A 22944-nucleotide genomic window follows, 5' to 3' on the forward strand; every position below is an offset into this window, starting at 1 on the left:
TTAATGTGAAACAACATTTTAAAAACAGTAAGGATGGTGATTTCTTCTGTCAAACTTTCTTTAGATGCAAAAAGAACCAGAGAATTGGACAATGTACCCTTAATAATAACAAGTCTAGCATCAAGCACATATGTGCCATATGCCAGGAATTGGGGTGAAGTGACTATATGTTACCTCATATAATCCCCACAACAAACCTAGGATATAGGTGGTATTATCCCATTATAGGTTGGTGCTTGGCAAAGCTAGGTGAATTTTCCAAAGTTACACAGGCATAAGTCAAGGTGCCAGGTTTCAATCCAAAGCCCACTAGGCTACAAAGCCTATTCCCTTCTCACTCCACTACACTCTGCAGATCATGATTTGCTCTAAATTAAATCACAATCCTGGCCATTTTCCTCACAGATTCGATCAGACTGTGAAGTGAATCAGAAGATTACATACCGCATCTCTGGGGCAGGAATTGATCGACCACCCTATGGAGTATTCACCATTAACCCTTGGACTGGGGAAATTAACATCACCTCAGTGGTGGACAGAGAGATAACACCACTTTTCTTGGTAAGTCACAGCAGTATGTTTTGATTTATGCATATTATTTTTCTACCCTTTTTAAAAAAATATATCATCTCAGGACTAATGCTTACTTTTGATAAATCACAGTAGACTGAAATCAAATGAAGGGCTTGAATAGATGAAAAGAGTATGAAAACATAAGTTTATCGTTCAGAATTGCATATGTATGTGATCAAATGTCTAGACAATATTTAAGTTACCAGATTGTAATACAGTCTGAATTCACTGAGAAAATTATCTCTTTGCACATTTCCTGGTGTATTTTCAGGCATGTTACTTAATTTCCTTTGGTAGAGAAAGACATTTTTTTCTCCAACTTTCCACAGATCTATTGCCGAGCTCTGAATTCATGGGGTGAAGATTTAGAAAGGCCTCTTGAGCTTAGAGTCAAAGTTATGGACATAAATGATAACCCCCCCGTCTTTACACAAAATGTGTACACAGCCAGCATCGAAGAAAACAGCGATGCAAGTAAGTAGAATGACACTCCTTCTCTGCATTACGCCATCTCTACTTCTCTTGGTCAAAAGCTTTAGGAGATTGAAATACAGGTGGTAATTTCAATATCAGAAAAAGTCAAACCTGCATTTTGAACAAACATCACAAATTCTAACTTAAAATTTACGTAGAAGAAAAATCATATCTAAAATGCTAAACATCGTGTTCGTGGAGGATTCTTAAATATGTGATTTACCAGAAGCCTAATGCCTTCCTCAGAGATTGTCACTGGGCTCATGATTAACTTAATCTAAATGAGTAAACTGGGGAAGAAACCATGCATGTGAAAATGGGCTCTGTTCTGGTCTATTTCTCAAATTCTAGGCTGAACCTCACCAGATAGAGAGTGGTGAAGGGTTCATCTGCAATTGCCCCCATCAGATCACTCACAAAGGACTCACTGGCCTTCACAGTCTACACAGCCAAGTTACATTATATTCTCTCATATTTTTTTTTCATTTTCTCATCCTGCGTAATTCATTCTCCAGCTCTAGTACTCTTCTCTCTTTCCCTCTTTCTATCACTTCTCCTGAACTTCCTTCCTTTCTGTGCTTATGCTTTTCCTATATTGCTACTTCCTTTCTTCTCTCCCTTTTTGCCTTCTGCCTCTTTCTTCCCCCAATCCTCTAATATTCCTTTTCCTTTCACATCTATGTTTGCTCTTAAACCTCTAAATAAATTTGGGAAAACAAGAATAGAAAACAGAAATTTCATAAGAAAGACAGATAAGAAAGCAAATTATAGGTACTGTTGGAGAGTCAAAGAAAGGATGGAGAAGTCCGGGGGTAGGGGAAGAAAAGAGACAAGAATGCTGGAGGAGAGAATGAAAGATAACAAGGTGCCGCAGACCGGCTGCAGAAAGCTAGAAGTTCCTGGCGGTGAGGGGTAAGGAACTGAAAAGCACCAGTATGGGGTCAGAAGGGCCAAGACAACTGATGGTTGCAAGGCAAGTTTATTCAAAGAGCATGAATGTATATATAGGTTCAGCACGGAACGAACACTAGTCAACAAATCAGTAAACCTTGTATTTCCACATAATTCTGTCGCCACTATCTATGCGCCACTATCTATGCGCCATTATCTATGCGCCATTATCTATGCACCACTATCTATGCACCACTATCTATGCACCACTATCTATGCTCCACTATCTATGCGCCACTATCTATGCACCACTATCTATGCTCCACTATCTATGCGCCACTATCTATGCGTCAGCATGCCTTATGGGCCATTCTTTGGAGATACAGACTTCCCCCTCAGGGCAGCACGTCCTTCTTCTGGGGAACAACCAGGGGCTCTTAGATCCAGAGCAGGCACCTGGAACGAAACTGGCCGCAAGCCATTTTCCTTTTTTACGCTCAATACCGCAGCGTCAGGAGTGCATACCAAGAAAGAGACAAGCAGTTCTCCGGAAAGCAGAAAGCTGAATAAGCTTACAGCTTGGGGGCCACCACAACAAGGAGCAGGGGTCGAGAGGGGGTGTGAGGAGAACTCCTTTCTTAGATCTCCTAAGAAAAGTATTGTTGAAAATAAGAAAAACAAAATGTTTTATAACATAGGATGGGAGTACGTAAGGAAGTAAAGCAGGGGTTCTGCCTAAAAGAGGCAAAACAGGGAGGGGGGGGCCAAAGTCCATCATTGTTTCCTCACTAACACACTTCAGCACAACCTTGGTGAAGGAAGAGAGGGTGAAACCCACACCCAAGTCCACATCCAAGTCCACTCTCTTGCTGATCAGTAGCCTTGTTAATGTCCCTCAGGTGAGGAGAGTTACCCACAGGGCCAGGGCATACTTTCATCAACTAAGAATTCCACAAAACCTGGCTATTTCTCTTCAAGGGGTCCCTGGTTCTCTGCACTAGGCTTCTTCACTATGAATCCTGGCTGGAAAGCAGAAAAACATAAGGGACCAACCAACTCTGGAAAATCATCCTGTGGGCTGATGTCCTTGGGGATTGGCCTAGGATGCCTGTGCTTTGTCCCCATGAATAACTAAGACTTCTTATATTCCTGTGGAAAAATCTTCTTTTCAATCATTCTGTATTTTTGACTGTTTGATAAAGTACTATTATCTTCAAAGGTAAACAATAATAATTCTCTGCTTTCTGGATGAGTGAAAATAATGAATTTAAATAAATTCTCTGTAAATAATTGCAATGTTGAATTTAATTAAGCTATAATCTTTCCTAATTAAGCATTTTAAAATAATTTCACAAAACTGTGGCAAAAGCAAATTGATAAAGTCAATTTTTCAGCTTTCTGATAAAGGCTGTTGAACTTTTTCACACATTAAAGATTAATTACTTTACAAACTATTGAGTATAAGATAGGATCAGAAATGTATTGTACAACATAGGGAATATAGCTGATATTTTGTAATAACTGTAAATGGAAAGTAACCTTTAAAAACAGCATTAAAGAATTGTAAAAGTTTTTTTAAAATACATTTGCAAAAATGTGAGACAATGCCAGCCTTCCCGCTAAATTATGTTTTGATATAGTTCATTTTTATAAAAAGGCTGTGACATATGTAAACACGTAATGAGTTTATTACAGTTACTTTAAATAAATTGATAAGTACATACTTTAAATAAAAATTATTGATTTTTAGAAAGGATTACTATATTTTGCTAATTTACCATTTAATCATTTAAGGAGTGCAAGTACTTTATAAACAGTAAAGGATTTTATAGAAGCAAACCACCATTATTTTGTAATTAATGGTGTTGCTGAAAGTTATGGTAATATATTCTCATGGAAAACTAGAACAAGAGAATTCAGGAGAAAGCTGACCACTCTTCCTATGCCTGATAATTTGCTGACTTGATTCTAACAGAGTCCCAAACATTCTTCACCTCCATCTTCATTTCTAGACACTCTGGTAGTAAAGTTAAGCACCACAGATGCAGACGAAGGCAATCATCTGAATTCTAAAATTGCCTATAAGATCCTCTCTCAGGAGCTGGCAGGTGCACCGATGTTCATCCTGAACAGGTACACTGGAGAAGTCTGTACTATGTCCAATTTCCTCGACAGAGAGGTAAAGCCTTCTGTGGATGAATTTTAAGAAATAAGGAATTCAATTTTGAAGAGACAAAGATGAAATGATTCATGTGTGCCTCTCCTCCAATGTAAAGGAGAAAAGTAAAAAGCATCCATCCATTATTTTTAAATGAAAATGATGAAAAGATAAAATTGTATTAAGATTATAGAACATTATAAAAGAAAAATGGAATAATCAGAATGTGTTGGATTTTATTCAAAACAAGATCAAAGTCTTAAAATTCTCTTTCATCTTAAGCAACACAGTATGTATAACCTCCTTGTGAGGGGCTCAGATCGTGATGGAGCTACCGATGGACTCTCTTTGGAGTATGACTGTAGAATCAAGATTTTAGACATCAATGATAATTTCCCCACTTTGGAGAAAACTTCTGTAAGTTGTTACTCTTATAATCCTTTTTCCATAAGTATCACTAATAGATTTACTTTCCCGCTAGTTTGTGAGCCTGGTTCTGTTACATGTATAGATGTACTCAACTTACTTGCTGTATAAACCTTGGAACTTCTTATGTATAATCATATATCTTAATAGTACACGTTTGCCTTTGAGTCACTATTCTGTGCAAATCTCTTCTGCAAAAGCAACAGACCATCTCCTCCATGCTCTCTACTCATGGAAATGTGGAAATTTATTAACATAACTCTGGGAATCATGTAACAACATAGAGGTATCTTTCTAGGCCTGATGATTTGCTGAATTAAATCTATAAGAGTCCCAAACATTCCCAACTTCCATGGTCATCTTTAGGCATAAAGAAGCATACAACTGAAAACAGCAGGGCCAAACTTGGCTCACTGCCTATTTTGGGTAAAAGAAAAAAGTTTTATTGGGCCACGACTGTCCTCATGCTGTCTGTGTCTGCTTTGATCCTACAGCAGCAGTGATGAGTAGTTGCGACACGAACTCTCTGGCCCACGAAGCCTCATATAATTACCATCCAGCCCTTTTACATAAAAGGAGGGAGTAACTTAAGGGAAATTTAAAATAAGCAAGAAAAATGAAACATAGTGACAATTTGATCTTGATTTCACATACAGGACAAGAAAATCAGTTTTATTATCTTATAATCATTTTACTCTTATATTTCTGATTGGACAGATGGCTGATGCAAAAATCATTGGCATAGTCTGTTGTTAGTATTTTAAATGATAATTCCGTATTAGTAAATCTCTTTCCTCTTGAAAATTCATTGATGATAAAATTTATCTATGTCATTTCAGTACTCAGCAAGTATTGAAGAGGATTGTTTAAGTTCAGAACTGATACGATTTCAAGCAATTGATCTTAATGAAGAAGGAACTGACAACTGGTTGACAAAATATTTAATTCTCTCTGGAAATGATGGGAATTGGTTTGATATTCAAACAGACCCACAAACCAATGAAGGCATTTTGAAGGTCGTCAAGGTGCAATATGGGATCTGCAATATTTTCTTCCGAAGAAAGGTTAAAATACTCAGAGAGAATCTCCCTGCAACAAATACTCTACAACCTTGAATACTATCTGTATGGACACATGCCCTTAGTTAGCTGACTGTGTCAGTCTGAAACTCCCAGCCCAGCAACACAGTATTTATTACCAAGAGAAATAAGAAGGCTGTTTTGTTCTCATAATGCCCAACACCTAGTTGAGAAGATAAGGCAAGTACTCCCAAACTAGATAACAATATGAGTTAAAAACAAAATAAATAGTAGTATAGATGTTATGGTATTAAATGTAATTAATAGCCAGATGGGTGAAATATGAAATAATGCCTAAAAGGTGAGATCCTTCTGAGCTAGATGTGGCTGAAAAGGTTTCAATCATGGAATCAGGTTTAAGCAAGACCTTATAACTGAGATTGCTAATGTGGGTAATGGAATAAGCAAACACACTGAGGTGAGGAAACATAATGCATGTTCAGGCATAACGAGCAGTTCCGTGGGACTGTTGCAGAGTATTCATGGAGGGAAGAACAGATGTAGTAATAGATATTGAGCTGGAGTCAGTCTGCTGAGAACCTTGAGTACTGGACTACAGGGTTTGACATTTTCTTATAGATTAATTTTTCTTAAACTACTTTATGGACAACAATAAAATCTAAAAACGCAAATTAGAAACAAATAAAACTACAAACCAATAAGATTCAAATTAGTATTTATGCAATAAGCGAAATTAATTGTTCTCAAACAAAATTACTACCAACAACATAAATAGAACTTATAGCTATGAAAATATATACTAGCAGACCTATGCTTAGTTTACCATGCAGTGTGAACTGCGATTATTCAATTGTTCCTACTTTTCTCTATTCCAGTTACTGTGAAACTTTTTTTCAGACAGTAAATTAGGAAGCGACTTAGCCTTCACCTAATGCAAACATATTATTTATATATTGAGTTTTTCTCTGTCCTTTTTGCAACTGTTTGAAGAAATTAAAGTATTACTACCTTACCACAAAATACAACCACTACCATTGAAATCATGCAGGGTATTAATTTATGAGGTGGTCATTAAAATTATGACAAATATATATATATGTGCTTTTTTAAATTGTCATTCAAATGAACACACATTTCAAAATTCCTTGAGAGAACACAAGGACTCCAAGAATATGTGATGAACTTCCTGTTTGAGAAACATGGCTTTGGGCCAGAAGTCAGCAAACTATGACTCACAGACCAAATCTGACCTGCCACCTTCTTACAAATAAAGTTTTATTGTAACACAGCTGCACTCATTCATTTGTGTATTTTCTATGGCTGTTTCCACACTCCACTGGCTGAATGGAATGCTTGAGACGGAAACTGTATCTGACCTCCAAAGCCTAAAATATTTACTATCTGCCCTTAACCAAAAAAATTTACCAAGCCCTGCTTATAGACCAAGGAAAGCTTTGGGGTATATTTTTAACTAGCAGTAACATTATGAGCTTAACTCCAGAAAGATTAAAGAAAATAATTTTTATATTAATCAAGTCTTGAGGTGCTAGGAACCTGACCTAAAGCAATAGCAGTCAAAATGCAAACGAGGGAACAAGAATAAGAGCCACCGCCAAATGTAACATGGATAGAAAGAGACAAGAGGTCACCTATCACCTTATCAAATTCTGAATACTTAGTCAAGTTTCTTTCCAGGGATCAGAATTTGTTCCACCTTGCATCTTGGTTAAAAATCAAGATCTAGACATGTCACGAAATTCTTACCTATCTTCTTACCATGTTTACCACTGACTTTGTATATTATCTTGCAATATGTAACTATTCTTTGCTTTTAATCTGCCTCCAAAACTACTAAACTAAGAGCAAAAAAAATCCTTGAGCATAAATAACTTGACCTAAATATCTTTGTATCCTTAGCACCTGGCCCCCGTCTCCAGAAGATAGTAGTGACTCACAAACCTTTAAGGATAGTGTTGATGGTGACATTTACTGAAACTGCAGCTCTTACCCAAATGGGAGTCACTGAGCAGAATTCATCATTTCTACAAAATTATAAAAATGAAAAAGAAAACACGTTCATAACTCAGGCAATGAACTATCTATGACTTATATAATGTGTCTTCTGTGAGAGCTAAAAGTTTTTAAAAGATATACTTACTTTATTGCCAAAAAAACTATTGGAAATTCAATTTCATGAAAAATTGGTCAAGGTAGTATTAGACATTGTGTAGACAACGTATCTATTTTTTTTTTTCTGGATGATAACTTCCCAAGTTTTTTAGAGAGAGCAGAAAACAACATGCTTTAAAAACATCAAAATCATCAACATCTACATCAATAATGTAGAAAGGCTAACAAAATTTAAAACCTTAATATGTGTGCTAGCACATAGCCAAAAGAACTATGTATTTAGAGAACATATGTATAATTTTCCAGGATTTGGCATGTGGAATGAGGTCACTAATGTCCCCTTGGTCCCTCTCCATTTTCACTCAAGCTACCACTTAACCCTGTGGGAACTGACCTCTAAGCCATGGGCATTTGACTAAGATTTCTATAACCCTTTTCTTAGCCTGAGGACATTACAAATGATTAGTTCAACCCTAATTTGAGAAATGAAAGGTGCCAGGGATATGAATGGTCCCTGTTCTCCAGGAACCATCCCACTTACAAGAGGGAAAAGAAAATCCTAACAGATCCATCCGAGTGATTTTACCTTTGTTCTAGAAGGCTTGCTCCTTTCAGGGTTGTGGTATCCTTAGGTTAGAAAACCTTTTTCTCCTTTTCCTCACCCACTCCCCAGTATTGCCCATAATTAATTAAACTGTTTCTTGGGTATGGAACCCTGGCAGTTCTACCCTCCTTAGGTTTGGCCCCTGCAGCACAGCTTAACAAGAGAAAAATCTCTAAGAAAGTAAAAAAAATCCCCTTTTCAATAATAACTTCCTCTTGGTATTTATCAATACATGTGTATGGATTACTAACAAACAATATAAATATATGGGGGGGTATGTACACATTCACTTCAACATCAAGAAGAAAAGCAAATGCTACCCAGTTGGAATTCTAACAAAGAAATATTGGTTCTCTATTTTTATAATAATTCTAACTAAGGTTTATTAAGCACTCTCTGAACACCAGCTATTGGGTTATATTCTGTGTATAGAAGCTTTGTGCATATTATCTCAATCATCACAACTCAAGGAAGAAAATACTGTGATTACTTTTTTAAAGAAAGTGAAACAAAATCAAAGAGGAAAACTAACTTGTCTAAGTTCACCCAGGTGTCAAACGACAAAGACAAATTCCAAAGTCTCTCAGATTCCAAAGTCATACTTAACTGCCACCTCCATGCCTCGCCGTGTTATCTGGGGCCAGTAAACCAAGTTTTAGGAAAGAACTAGTGCCTTGAGATTTTTCCCTCTGTTCACCTCTGTAAGCTCCTTCCTGACTGTGTGTGCCCTGCTTGCCTCTTCCAGACATACTTGTACCAGAAAATGCCAATTCCTGTAAATTTCAGCAATTAAAGTCCCAAATCTCAAGGGTTTTAGCTGAAATTTAAGTGAGGCGTGTTGAGCCAGCCCCAAACAAGAAACCAAGTGAATTCCTGTGAATATTTCTGTCTTATTAGCTCTTGTGAATAATTTCTTTTTAATTAATTTATTTATTTTTGGCTGCGTTGGGTCTTCATTGCTGCACACGGGCTCTCTCTAGTTGCAGCGAGCGGGGGCTACTCTTCATTGCGGTGCACGGGCTTCTCATTGCGGTCGCCTCTCTTGCTGCAGAGCACAGGCTCTAGGCACGTGGGCTTCAGTAGCTGGGGCACGCGGGCTCAGTAGTTGTGGCTAACGGGCTCTAGAGTGCAGGCTCAGTAGTTGTGGCGCATAGGCTTAGCCTCTCCGCAGCATGTGGGATCCTCCCGGACCAGGGCTCGAACCCACGTCCCCTGCATTGGCAGACAGATTCTTAACTCCTGCGCCACCAGGGAAGCCCCAGAAGAATTTAACTATAATCTAAAAGAACATTCATAAGGTCATGGAATATCCCTGAGAAGCAGAGATTTATCTAAGGGTCTTGCTGATGGCACTGATATCTTACGTTCTATTGTTAGTAAATGTGTTGCAAGTGATGTTTTACATTAGCTTCCAGAGCACTTCTAAACAGTGCCCAGTACTCCCTTTTTTACAATTTTTTTTTACTTGTTATAGAAAATGGATCTCTTCCAATTGAAAATCCATTTTTGAGTCCACAATTCATATTCAGCTCTGTGCTGAATCGTTGGGGGTGACTTTTCATGTCACCACATCAATCATTCTGTATCAAGAGATTCTATTCATGTTTTATCCAAAGAACCCATCTCAAAGGTGGCTTTTCTCTGGGCATCGTATTTACTTATTTGAAGGTGCCCTATGAAGGAGTCTTCTTGTCCCCCAGACTCAGCACAATTAAATTATAGTTTAGGGCTGACTATAATAGTCACAAATTCTCCTTTAGAAGTTGTTTGCATCATTTTTTAAAATTACACATTCAATTGCATCATACATATTGGCTTCTTGATTCTCTGATTATGCTTCCAAGATATTCTCAGATAGGCATTCTACAAAGGAAACCTGGCTACTATTTATTCATTCAATAGTTGTGAACATTTTTATTTCATTCTAAGTTTTACTTTTTATTTTTCATAAGCACCTCATTTGAGAAAGAAGGATCATCTTTCATTTCAGGGTTTTTAACGTAAGAAGTTCAAAACTCCAAAAATGGAGTCCACTTTAAAGTCACAGGCCTAAATGAACCCATGTACCTGATTATGCCAAAAGATAAAGGAAATAACACGTCTGAAATACCTAATGCAGTAATAAATAAAATATTATCAATTCAGATCAGAATTGCATAGCTCCTGGCCTTTATTCTAGTGTGCTGCTTTTTTATCTTGGCTTCTTATTCTATCAAGAGAGTCCTTTTGCCATTTCAGAGTTTTTTACTTTCTGTCTTTTCAGAGGCTGGATTATGAACAAGTGCCTAATATTCATCTTAGTATCAGAGTTAAAAACCAAGCTGAGTTTCACCACTCAGTTGCCTCTCAATTCCGAATGCACTCAACCCCTGTGAGAATTCAGGTTGTTAATGTGAGAGAAGGACCCGCATTTCATCCAAATTTTATGACTTTCAGTGTGCGAGAAGGAATAAAAGGAAATTCCTTATTGAATTATGTGCTTGGCACATATACAGCTATAGATTTGGATACAGGAAATCCTGCAAAAAAATGTCAGGTACTGCAAATATTTTGCTCGTGTTTAAGAGATAAAGCACGGTTCTGTCCTATGTTAATTCACTAGTATGTGCTAGTGTATATGGGTTGAAATACTTTCGGAGTTTTGCTTTGCTTTTTGTTGTTGTTTTAGAAGGCTATTGTGGTATTACCATTTTTTTCAGAATTTTAATAGTGTTTTAGAGGCAGTAAGGGCTCCAACTGGTTAAAGGAGTAATTGTGTCCAGGGAGCAACTGTAAGATCAAAGAGCCACCTACAGTTACTCTATGAGTCTCTTTGGTCTTTTATGCCCTGTTGTACTACCCTGGACTCAGGATGATTAAGCTATTTTATAAACAGTAAGACATCATTAAAGATGAGTCACTAATTTTTTCCTTTAAAACTGTGTTATCGGATGACTTTGCGGCTAATTTCAATCTCCTGCTTGACCTAAAACAAACAAAAAAATGATAACGGTAGAAGCTGAAACACAGGTATCTCAGAAATTTGATGAGCCTAAAGAGAGGTCAGAATTGGAACAATAGAAAGGTAGGTATTATGGACACCAGATACACAGATTATACAGGAATTAGACCTATATAAGATATTCTGGGAAATAACGATAGTGAAATATATAAGTATTCTCTCTGTCTTTTCCTTGTCTTTCTTATTTTCTTCCTTCCAATATTTTTGGAGTGAACAAAGTCTACTGACCTGTAAATTACTTTTGAAATTAACAGTTTTGATTACTTAATCAGTTAATAAATTGACAGACAACAAAAATTATGAAGTCTATCAGGGGAAAGAATATGCCAGATAAATGCTTTGGACGTTTGAATTTATGCCTGGTACAGAGACCAGATTTTCTTTCAATAATGTCAAGAACTTTGAATCCATTACATGTAACAAAAATCCATATACACAAGCTGGCTAGATGACACCACAACCCCTAACAGGCCAACAATGAGGTGCTCTGAAACCAACATGCCTTAAAATCTAAGAAAAACAAAGTGTACCACATGTGAAAATGAATAAAGCATATTCCCTCAGGAGACAGTGCTGTGATTTCATGAACAGACCTGAAATAAATTCATACATTTTATTAACAATTATATTAAGAGCCAGAAGAGTAATAATTATAAAATTATAAAATTCTGTTGTGAATCTGTGCACTAATATGTTCAATAGTGGAATTTTATTCTATTTACATTTTATAAACCAAGTCAATTATCACCATAAAGAATGCAAACACCATATATAAGTTCAGCACATTGTGTGGCTTAAAATGATTAACTTTCATATAAGCAAATGATGAATGGATGAATGACTTTATTTAAAAACAGGTGTATCATGGGACATGATCCAGGCAACTGGTTAAAAGTAGATTCAAGGACTGGTGAGATACAATTTTCTAGGGAATTTGATAAGAAGTAAAAATATATTACCAATGGGATATACACAGCAGAGATCCTGGCTATAGATCATAAGAAAACTTATTTTCAAATTTTAATAAAATTATTACTATTACATTCAATACAAATATTATTCTAATGTTGATGTTAGATTGACTCAGATAAAACATACAGTTTATTGGTGTCTGTAAGACTCACAGAGAGCTCTAAATACCTTAGGTCAAGGACTGAATTCAGTATCCTTTTAACCATAATTTACATTTAAGTCATAATTTATTTCACCTATTTCCAAAAAAGAATTGTATGTGACTTAACAGTGTAAAGCATAAAAGTTAAAATATATAAATAAAATTCAGTTTCTGCTTACGACCTCATCTCTTGAGATGGTTGATCAGCTTGTAGAGTATGTTAGAAATATTTACTTAAAGTAAGTGCTACAAGGGTGCACAAAATTCACCTGGGGATGACCTGCAGGAAAGGCAGTGTCCCGAAGTGTATAGGTATTTTAGAGCCACTAAAACTGAGCTACAATAAGAGGCCTGTGTGAGTGTTGTTGTCCAAAGTAAGATGTTAAAGACCAAGAAAGGATGGACCTAGAGTCTGTCATACAGAGTGAAGTAAGTCAGAAAGAGAAAAACAAATACCGTATGCTAATACATATATATGGAATCTTAAAAAAAAAAAAAAAAAGGTCATGAAGAACCTAGGGGCAGGATGGGAATTAAGACGCAGACCTACTAGAGAATGGACTTGAGGACACGGGGAGGGGGAAGGGTAAGCTGGGACGAAGTGAGAGAGTGGCATGGACATATATACACTACCAAATGTAAAACCGATAGCTAGCGGGAAGCAGCCGCATAGCACAGGGAGATCAGTTCGGTGCTTTGTGACCACCTAGAGGGGTGGGATAGGGAGGGTGGGAGGGAGGGAGACGCAAGAGGGAAGAGATATGGGGATATATGTATATGTATGGCTGATTCACTTTGTTATAAAGCAGAAACTAACACACCATTGTGTTATAAGCAATTAAGCAATTATATCCAATAAAGATGTTAAAAAATAAAAAATTGAATAATGTTTGAGGATGGATCAGAGACAGCAGAAAGTGAAGTAAGTTGAGTCACCTTAAGCTGCTAAAAAAGGCAAAAACAAATGCAGAAAAAAGAGTGCATAAAAAAAGAAATCTTGGAAGAACATAGGGGTCAGAAGTATCTGTGATAGGGAGGAGTTCATAAGCTTCTCTAAAAAAGGATGATTCAAAAGATTGAGAGTTTCCTGCTATGTAATGTAATTGTAGAAGGAAAGGCTGATAATAGGTCGTGTTTTCCTTAAAACTGAGTGATGGGAAGATTGTATCTATTTTTGTTTCAATTTGCTCCGATTTCCAACAGCTTTAAACATAATGCTCTACTTTATTTGTAGCTCACTTACCAATAATCAGACTTATTCAAGCATAAGGAATACCTTAATATCCCAAATGTACTTATTCCCTTATTACCTGCTAGTAAATTATGCAATAAATGTTACTTTCAAATATGGAAAAAATAAATAAATAAATAAATAAATTAATTAATTAATTAAAGACCAAGAAAGCACAAGGTTATTCCAAATATAAGATCCAAATTAAAAGTCGTTAAGTGCAGATGCACTGAATTAACTTGTAATTGAGCTGCTTCTCACATGGGAAAATCTATTAAACATTCCTCTTGGTGAGTAGCAACAGGAATTTGTTTATTTAGCGATAGTTAATGATTCTCCAGAGCAATGTCTGGGAAACCAGCTACTACATAACAAAACAACAGAAAAAGATCAGTAACCAGGAAAGAAGGGAGAAAATAGATGTCCCAGATACATGCCTAATAGAAGATAGATATTGTAGGTTTGCATTAAGTTTATATCTGAGATTTACAGTAGCCAAACAAAGAGAAAGATAAACGGGCAGTATAAGATTGAAAGAGAAACCATGGTAATGCCCAAACAATTACAGTCCATACATTCTAATCTTCATCCTATGAGTGTCACTTTTAACATCTGGGTGGGTGAGTTATAAAAATATTATAGTCTTATTTACTATCAGTATTCTAGAGGGCCTGTTCCTAAAATGAATTCTAGCCAGGTTGACCAGAGCCAGTGCTTGTACATTCAAGTAAATAAAAAGAAAAATACATCAAAATGTATCCACAGAAGCCTAAAAACAAGGGCCATTGTTTATTCATCTAAGCAGAATATCTTCAGGAGATTGAAGCAGGCAGGAACCTATCACTCACCATCTCAGGAATCAGTCATACTATTCCTCTGTGCTGTGGCATCATCATGGGATATGAGAAAGAATTTTCTCCCTGACATCATTTATCCCAACACCCAATATGTTTTGCTGCTTCAGATGGCTCTGGGAAAACAGCCACGGAACCATATGTATCGAAGTTCCTGATATCAATGATTACTGCCCAGTCATCGTTGCTGAGAGGGAAACCATCTGCCTTGCCTCTTCCTCCATCCTTATCTCTGCAACAGTCATTAACGATCACTCTTATGGGTCTCCCTTTACCTTCTGTGTTGTTGATGAACCCCCAGGGACAGCGGACAGTTGGGATATCAGATCAATAAGTGGTAAGCAGAATGCAAAGTTGCTCATACTTTAAGACCAAAAGCAAAAATAATTACCAAATAATTAGTCAAGTCACGCAACAGTACTTTCTAACTCTATTTCCACCAAGAGTGTAAAGAGCCCATAATAGTATGTGCGTTTGTACCAACTGTTGCTACTTTAAAATGAAGGCCTCACATCGATAAAAATTGAGAATAAATTTCAGGCAACATAACACTATATACCTTGGGTTCTTTTTCCTGAGATGTTAAATGTATAATAGAAAATGAAACATTATGAGAGAACCTCATTTGGGCTACAATAGCTCCCTAATCACATATTCATTTGGGGAAACAGGAAACTTCAGGAGGTAGGGTGGTAAGATGGGGGTCAGACTACAGAGTCCAAGGTAAGTGGAAAAACCCACCTTTCTGAGGCCACCAAGCTTCTCCATTCATCTTAAAATGATGCCAGAAAAAAATGCCACCATTAAGGACTTGGAGGAAATTAAGTCACCTGTTTTCTAGCCCTTTCCCACAAAACAACTTTAATATTTTAAAAAGCTAAGTAATTCCATTAAAATCAAGACAACTCTGAATTCACCTTTCCCTACAAAGCCCAATATGCTATTCTAAATAATTGCTAACCACTTTTCCCTCATTCAGATCCTAGATACTATGAGTAAAAACATAAGAAAAAATGTTCAGCATGAAGGTTTGTAAAGGTATTTAAATGATATTATGCATTTGCCTGTAAAAAATATAGTCACATTGGAAAGAATATTCTCAGGTCCTATTTACATGTTGGTGTTGAAGAACAGAATAAAATCCCACCTTGAATTGGGAGATTGGGATTGACATATATACACTAATATGTATAAAATGGATAACTAATAAGAACCTGCTGTATAAAAAAATAAATAAAATAAAATTCAAAAAAAAAAGAATAAAATCCCGCCTAACAGGTTGTGGCCATGCCTTATTTGACTCTTATTTTGACCACAGGTCACATTTTGGTAGACCTAGCCAGCTTATCACATAACTAACTGAAAGTAATAACCCATAATAATAATAATAATAATTGACCGTTAAGGATTAATCAATTACTATTCATGATTTAGGAGTAAATCACCTCTAAACCCTCCTCGGGTTGATAAGCAAATTTCAACCTATGTTTTAAGCAATAGTTTCTATAAAAATCAATAGGTAATCATAGCACAAAGAATTAGGAAAATAATAGTTATTGGAATAATTTTAAATAATAGGACAGCAGTTTTGAATAAGAGGTAACAACAGTCTTCAGAAGGGTATTTGTAAACTACAATTCCAAATAGAAGACTTCCAATATTTCCTTTCAGCTCAATATTCTTCATTCACTGGACAAATATTCATTGAGTGCATATTATATGCTAAAGTATAATAGGATATAATATTATACTCTGGAAATAAGCATCATAAGCATTAATTTTAAAAAATACAATGTACTCTATGATTGAAGGAGCATGAAAAAAAATCAGGCCCTAAGTTAGTCTTGGGTATTAGGAAGGGTTACCCCCAAGAAATTTTATTTTCTCTCCCTTCTCTTCCTTCTCAGCTACCTCTGCAATCCTGACAGCTGAGCAGCCTTTATATCCCTTATATTACGAGATCCCAATCCTACTAAAGGACAGTTTTAACAGAGCATGCGAATTGCCGCAGATCGTGGAGTTAATGGCTTGCGACTGTGACATCGACAACATGTGCTTGTACCCGAGTACCACCGGCATCAGCACTGGGGACGGCAGCTCCGTTACCAGTGTGTCTGTCACTGATGACCAAACTGGGGGTTCAAATGTTGGTCTCGGACCAACAGGGATTGGCATGATTGCACTGGGCCTCTTACTACTGCTTCGTAAGTACTGGATTAAATCACTGTTTTCAGCAGTTCTTCAAAATAAGAATGTAACCAGGTTCACTGGAATGGCTATGTTCAGTTTGGCCATTTCTTTATTTTTTTTAACATCTTTATTGGAGTATAATTGCTTTACAATGGTGTGTTAGTTTCTGCTTTGTAACAAAGTGAATCAGTTATACATATACGTATGTTCCCATATCTCTTCCCTCTTGCCTCTCCCTCCCTCCCACCCTCCCTATCCCACCCCTCTAGGTGGTCACAAAGCACTGAGCTGATCTCCCTGTGCTATGCGGCTGCTTCCCACTAGCTATCTATTTTATGTTTGGTAGTGTATATATGTCCATGCCACTCTCTCACTTTGTCACAGCTTACCCCTCCCCCTCCCCATGTCCTCAATTCCATTCTCTACATCTGCGTCTTTATTCCTGTCCTGCGCCTGAGTTCTGCAGAACCATTTCTTTCTTTTTTAGATTCCATGTATATGTGTTAGCATATGGTATTTGTTTTTCTCTTTCTGACTTCACTCTGTATGACAGACTCTAGGTACATTAGCATGCTTTTCTTTTGTTTTTTTTTTTTAGCACCTTTATTGGACTATAATTCCTTTACAATGGTGTGTTAGTTTCTGCTTTATAACAAAGTGAATCAGTTATACATATACACATATCCCCATATCTCTTCCCTCTTGCGTCTCCCTCCCTCCCACCCTCCCTATCCCACCCCTCTAGGTGGTCACAAAGCACCGAGCTGATCTCCCTGTGCTATGCGGTTGCTTCCCACTAGCTATCTATTTTACGTTTGGTAGTGTATATATGTCCATACCACCCTCTCACTTCGTCCCAGCTTACCCTTCCCCCTCCCCGTATCCTCAAGTCCATTCTCTAGTAGGTCTGTGTCTTTATACCCGTCTTGCCCCTAGGTCCTTCATGACATTTTATTTTTTATTTTTTTTAGATTCCATATATATGTGTTAGCATACGGTATTTGTTTTTCTCTTTCTGACTTACTTCACTCTGTATGACAGACTTTAGGTCCATCCACCTCGCTACACATAACTCAATTTCATTTCTTTTTATGGCTGAGTAATATTCAATTGTATATATGTGCCACCTCTTCTTTATCCATTCATCTGTCGATGGACACTTAGGTTGCTTCCATGTCCTGGCTATTGTAAATAGAGCTGCAATGAACATTGTGGTACATGACTCTTTTTGAATTATGGTTTTCTCAGGGTATATGCCCAGTAGTGGGATTGCTGAGTCGTATGGTAGTTCTATTTTTAGTTTTTTAAGGAACCTCCATACTGTTCTTAATAGTGGCTGTATCAATTTACATTCCCACCAACAGTGCAAGAGGGTCCCCTATTCTCCACACCCTCTCCAGCATTTATTGTTTGTAGATTTTTTGATGATGGCCATTCTGACCGGTGCGAGATGATATCTCATTGTAGTTTTGATTTACATTTCTCTAATGATTAATGATGTTGAGCATTCTTTCATGTGTTTGTTGGCAATCTGTATATCTTCTTTGGAGAAATGTCTATTTAGGCCTTCTGCCACTTTTTGGATTGGGTTGTTTGTTTTTTTGATATTGACCTGCATGAGCTGCCTGTAAATTTTGGAGATTAATCCTTTGTCAGTTGCTTCATTTGCAAATACTTTCACCCATTCTGAGGGTTGTCTTTTTGTCTTGTTTATGGTTTCCTTTGCTGTGCAAAAGCTTTTAAGTTTCATTAGGTCCCATTTGTTTTTTCGTTTTTATTTCCATTTCTCTAGGAGGTGGGCCAAAAAGGATCTTGCTGTGATTTATGTCATACAGTGTTCTGCCTATGTTTTCCTCTAAGAGTTTGATAGTGTCTGGCCTTACATTTAGGTCTTTATACCATTTTGAGTTTACTTTTGTGTATGGTGTTAGAGAATGTTCTAATTTCATTCTTTTACATGTAGGTGACCAGTTTTCCCGGCACCATTTATTGAAGAGGCTGTCTTTTCTCCACTGTATATTCTTGCCCCCTTTATCAAAGATAAGGTGACCATATATGCGTGGGTTTATCTCTGGGCTGTCTATCCTGTCTCATTGATCTATATTTCTGTTTTTGTGCCAGTAGCGTACTGTCGTGATTACTGTTCCTTTGTAGTATAGTCTGAAGTCAGGGAGCCTGATTCCTCCAGCTCCGTTTTTCTTTCTCAAGATTGCTTTGGCTATTCGGGGTCTTTTGTGTTTCCATACAAATTGTGAAATTTTTTGTTCTAGTTCTGTGAAAAATATCATTGGTAGTTTGATAGGGCTTGCACTGAGTATGTAGATTGCTTTGGGTAGTATAGTCATTTTCACAATGTTGATTCTTCCAATCCAAGAACATGGTATATCACTCCATCTGTTTGTATCATCTTTAATTTATTTCATCAGTGTCTTATAATTTTCTGCATACAGGTCTTTTGTCTCCTTAGGTAGGTTTATTCCTAGATATTTTATTCTTTTTGTTGCAATGGTAAATGGGAGTGTTTTCTTAATTTCACTTTCAGATTTTTCACCATTAGTGTATAGGAAAGCAAGAGATTTCTGTGCATTAATTTTGTATCCTGCTACTTTACCAAATTCATTGATTAGCTCTAGTCGTTTTCTGGTAGCATCTTTAGGATTCTCTAGGTAGAGTATCGTGTCATCTGCAAACACTGACACCTTTACTTCTTCTTTTCCGACTTGGATTCCTTTTATTTCTTTTTCTTCTCTGATTGCTGTGGCTAAATCTTCCAAAACTGTGCTGAATAATAGTGGTGAGAGTGGGCAACCTTGTCTTGTTCCTGATCTTAAGGGAAACGGTTTCAGTTTTTCACCATTGAGAATGATGTTTGCTGTGGGTTTGTCATATATGACCTTTATTATGTTGAGGTAAGTTCCCCCTATGCTTACTTTCTGGAGGGTTTTTATCATAAATCGGTGTTGAATTTTGTCCAAAGCTTTCTCTGCATCTACTGAGATGATCATATGGTTTTTCTCCTTCAGTTTGTTAATATGGTGTATCACATTGACTGATTTGCGTATGTTGGAGAATCCTTGCATTCCTGAGATAAACCCCACTTGATCATGGTGTATGATCCTTTTAATGTGCTGTTGGATTCTGTTTGCTAGTATTTTGTTGAGGATTTTTGCATCTATGTTCATCAGTGATATTGGTCTGTAGTTTTCTTTCTTTGTGACATCTTTGTCTGGTATTGGTATCAGGGTGATGGTGGCCTTGTGGAATGAGTTTGGGAGTGTTCCTCTCTCTGCTGTATTTTGGAAGAGTTTGAGAAGGATGGTATTAGCTCTTCTCTAAATGTTTGCTAGAATTCACCTGTGAAGCCATCTGGTCCTGGGCTTTTGTTTGTTGGAAGATTTTTAATCACAGTTTCAATTTCAGTGCTTGTGATTGGTCTGTTCATATTTTCTATTTCTTCCTGGTTCAGTCTTGGAAGGTTATACCTTTCTAAGAATTTGTCCATTTCTTCCAGGTTGTCTATTTTATTGGCATAGAGTTGCTTGTAGTAGTCTCTTAGGATGCTTTGTATTTCTGCGGTGTCTGTTGTAACTTCTCCTTTTTCATATCTAATTTTATTGATTTGAGTCCTCTCCCTCTTTTTCTTGATGAGTCTGGCTAATGGTTTAACAATTTTGTTTATCTTCTCAAAGAACCAGCTTTTATTTTTTTTGATATTTGCTATTGTTTTCTTTGTTTCTATTTCATTTATTTCTGCTCTGATCTTTATGATTTCTTTTCTTCTGCTAACTTTGGGTTTTGTTTGTTCTTTTTCTGGTAGTTCCTTTAGGTGTAAGGTTAGATTGTTTATTTGAGATTTTTCTTTTTTCGTAAGGTAGACTTGTATAGCTATAAACTTCCCTCTTAGAATTGCTTTTGCTTCATCCCATAGGTTTTGGATCGTCATGTTTTCATTGTCATTTGTCTCTAGGTATTTTTTGATTTCCTCTTTGATTTCTTCAGTGATCTCTTGGTTTTTTAGTAACGTATTGTTTAGTCTTCATGTGTTTGTGTTTTTTACGTTTTTTTTGCTGTAATTGATTTCTAATCTTGTAGCATTGTGGTCAGAAAAGACGCTTAGTCTGATTTCAGTTTTCTTACACTTACTGAGGCTTGATTTGTGACCCAAGATGTGATCTACCCTGGAGAATGTTCTGTGCGCACTTGAGAAGAAAGTGTAATCTGCTGTTTTTGGATGGAATGTCCTTTAAATATCAATTAAATCTATCTCGTCTATTGTGTCATTTAAAGCGTGTGTTTCTTTATTAATTTTCTGTTTGGAAGATCTCTCCATTGGTGTAAGTGAGGTGTTAAGGTCCCCCACTATTACTGTGTTACTGTCGATTTCCTCTTTTATAGCTGTTAGCATTTGCCTTATGTATTGAGGTGCTCCTATGTTGGGTGCATATGTATCTATAATTGTTATATCTTCTTCTTGGATTTTTCCCTTGATCATTATGTAGTGTCCTTCCTTGTCTCTTGTAACATTCTTTATTTTAAGTCCATTTTATCTGATATCAGTATTACTACTCCAGCTTTCTTTTGATTTCCATTTGCATGGAGTATCTTTTTCCATCCCCTCACTTTCAGTCTGTATGTGTCCCTAGGTCTGAAGTGGGTCTCTTGTTGACAGCATATATATGGGTCTTCTTTTTGTGTGCATTCAGCAAACCTGTGTCTTTTGGTTGGACCATTTAATCCATTCACGTTTAAGGTAATTATCAATATGTATGTTCCTATGACCATTTTCTTAATTGTTTTGGGTTTGTTTTTGTAGGTCCTTTTCCTCTCTTTTTTTTTCCCACTTAGGGAAGTTCCTTAAGCATTTGTTGTAGAGCTAGTTTGGTGGTGCTGAATTCTCTTAGCTTTTGCTTGTCTGTAAAGCTTTTGATTTCTGCTTCGAATCTGAATGAGATCCTTGCCGGGTAGAGTAATCTTGGTTGTAGGTTCTTCCCTTTCATCACTTTAAGTATATCATGCCACTGCCTTCTGGCTTGTAGAGTTTCTGCTGAGAAATCAGCTGTTAACCTTATGGGAATTCCCTTGTATGTTACTCGTTGTTTTTCCCTTGCTGCTTTCAATAATTGTTCTTTGTCCTTAATTTTTGGCAATTTAATTACTATGTGTCTCGGCATGTTTCTCCTTGGGTTTATCCTGTATGGGACTTGCTGCGCTTCCTGGACTTGGGTGGCTATTTCCTTTCACATGTTAGGGAAGTGTTCGACTATAATCTCTTCAAATATTTTCTCAGGTCCTTTCCCTCTCTCTTTTCCTTCTGCGACCCCTATAATGCGAATGTTGTTGCGTTTAATGTTGTCCCAGAGGTCTCTTAGGCTGTCTTCATTTCTTTTCATTCTTTTTTCTTTATTCTGTTCCGCAGCAGTGAATTCCACCATTCTGTCTTCTAGGTCACTTATCCGTTCTTCTCCCTCAGTTATTCTGCTATTGATTCCTTCTAGTGTACTTTTCATTTCAGTTATTGTATTATTCATCTCTGTTTGTTTATTCTTTAATTCTTCTAGGTCTTTGTTTAACATTTCTTGCATCTTCTCGAGCTTTGCGTCCATTGTTTTTCCGAGGTCCTGGATCATCTTCACTATCATTATTCTGAATTCTTTTTCTGGAAGGTTGCCTATCTCCACTTCATTTCGTTGTTTTTCTGGGATTTTATCTTGTTCCTTCATCTGGTACATAGCCCTCTGCCATTTCATCTTGTCTGTCTTTCTGTGAATGTGGTTTTTGTTCCACAGGCTGCAGGATTGTAGTTCTTCTTGCTTCTGCTGTCTGCCCTCTGGTGGACGAGGCTATCTAAGAGGCTTGTGGAAGTTTCCTGATGGGAGGGACTGGTGGTGGGTAGAGCTGACTGTTGCTCTGGTGGACAGAGCTCAGTAAACTTTAATCCACTTGACTGCTGATGGTTGGGGCTGGGTTCCCTCCCTGTTGGCTGTTTGGTCTGAGGCAACCCAACACTGGAGCCTACCTAGGCTCTTTGTTGGGGCTAATGACAGACTCTGGGAGGGCTCATGCCAAGGACTACTTCCCAGAACTTCTGCTGCCAGTGTCCTTGTCCCCACGGTGAGCCACAGCCACCTCCCGCCTCTGCAGGGGACCCTCCAACACTAGCAGGTAGGTCTGGTTCAGTCTCCACTGGGGTCACTGCTCCTTCCCCCTGGGTTCCAATGCACACACTAATTTGTGTGTGCCCTCCAAGAGTGGAGTCTC

The 22944-nt window shown here is 37.2% G+C and overlaps 1 protein-coding gene across 1 annotated transcript in view; it reads left to right on the forward strand.

Moving 5' to 3' along the window:
- The window catches only part of DSG3 (desmoglein 3), a 111840-nt gene that overhangs the window by 29208 nt on the left and 59688 nt on the right, over positions 1-22944 (forward strand). The window contains 9 exon segments of the mRNA XM_036874293.1: positions 406-561; positions 903-1047; positions 3951-4117; positions 4379-4513; positions 5362-5547; positions 10560-10825; positions 12140-12304; positions 14616-14833; positions 16404-16704. Of these exon segments, the coding sequence (XP_036730188.1) occupies positions 406-561; positions 903-1047; positions 3951-4117; positions 4379-4513; positions 5362-5547; positions 10560-10825; positions 12140-12304; positions 14616-14833; positions 16404-16704 (1739 nt within the window).

This window comes from Balaenoptera musculus, chromosome 14 (genome assembly GCF_009873245.2).
Source record: "Balaenoptera musculus isolate JJ_BM4_2016_0621 chromosome 14, mBalMus1.pri.v3, whole genome shotgun sequence".
NCBI lineage: Eukaryota > Metazoa > Chordata > Mammalia > Artiodactyla > Balaenopteridae > Balaenoptera > Balaenoptera musculus.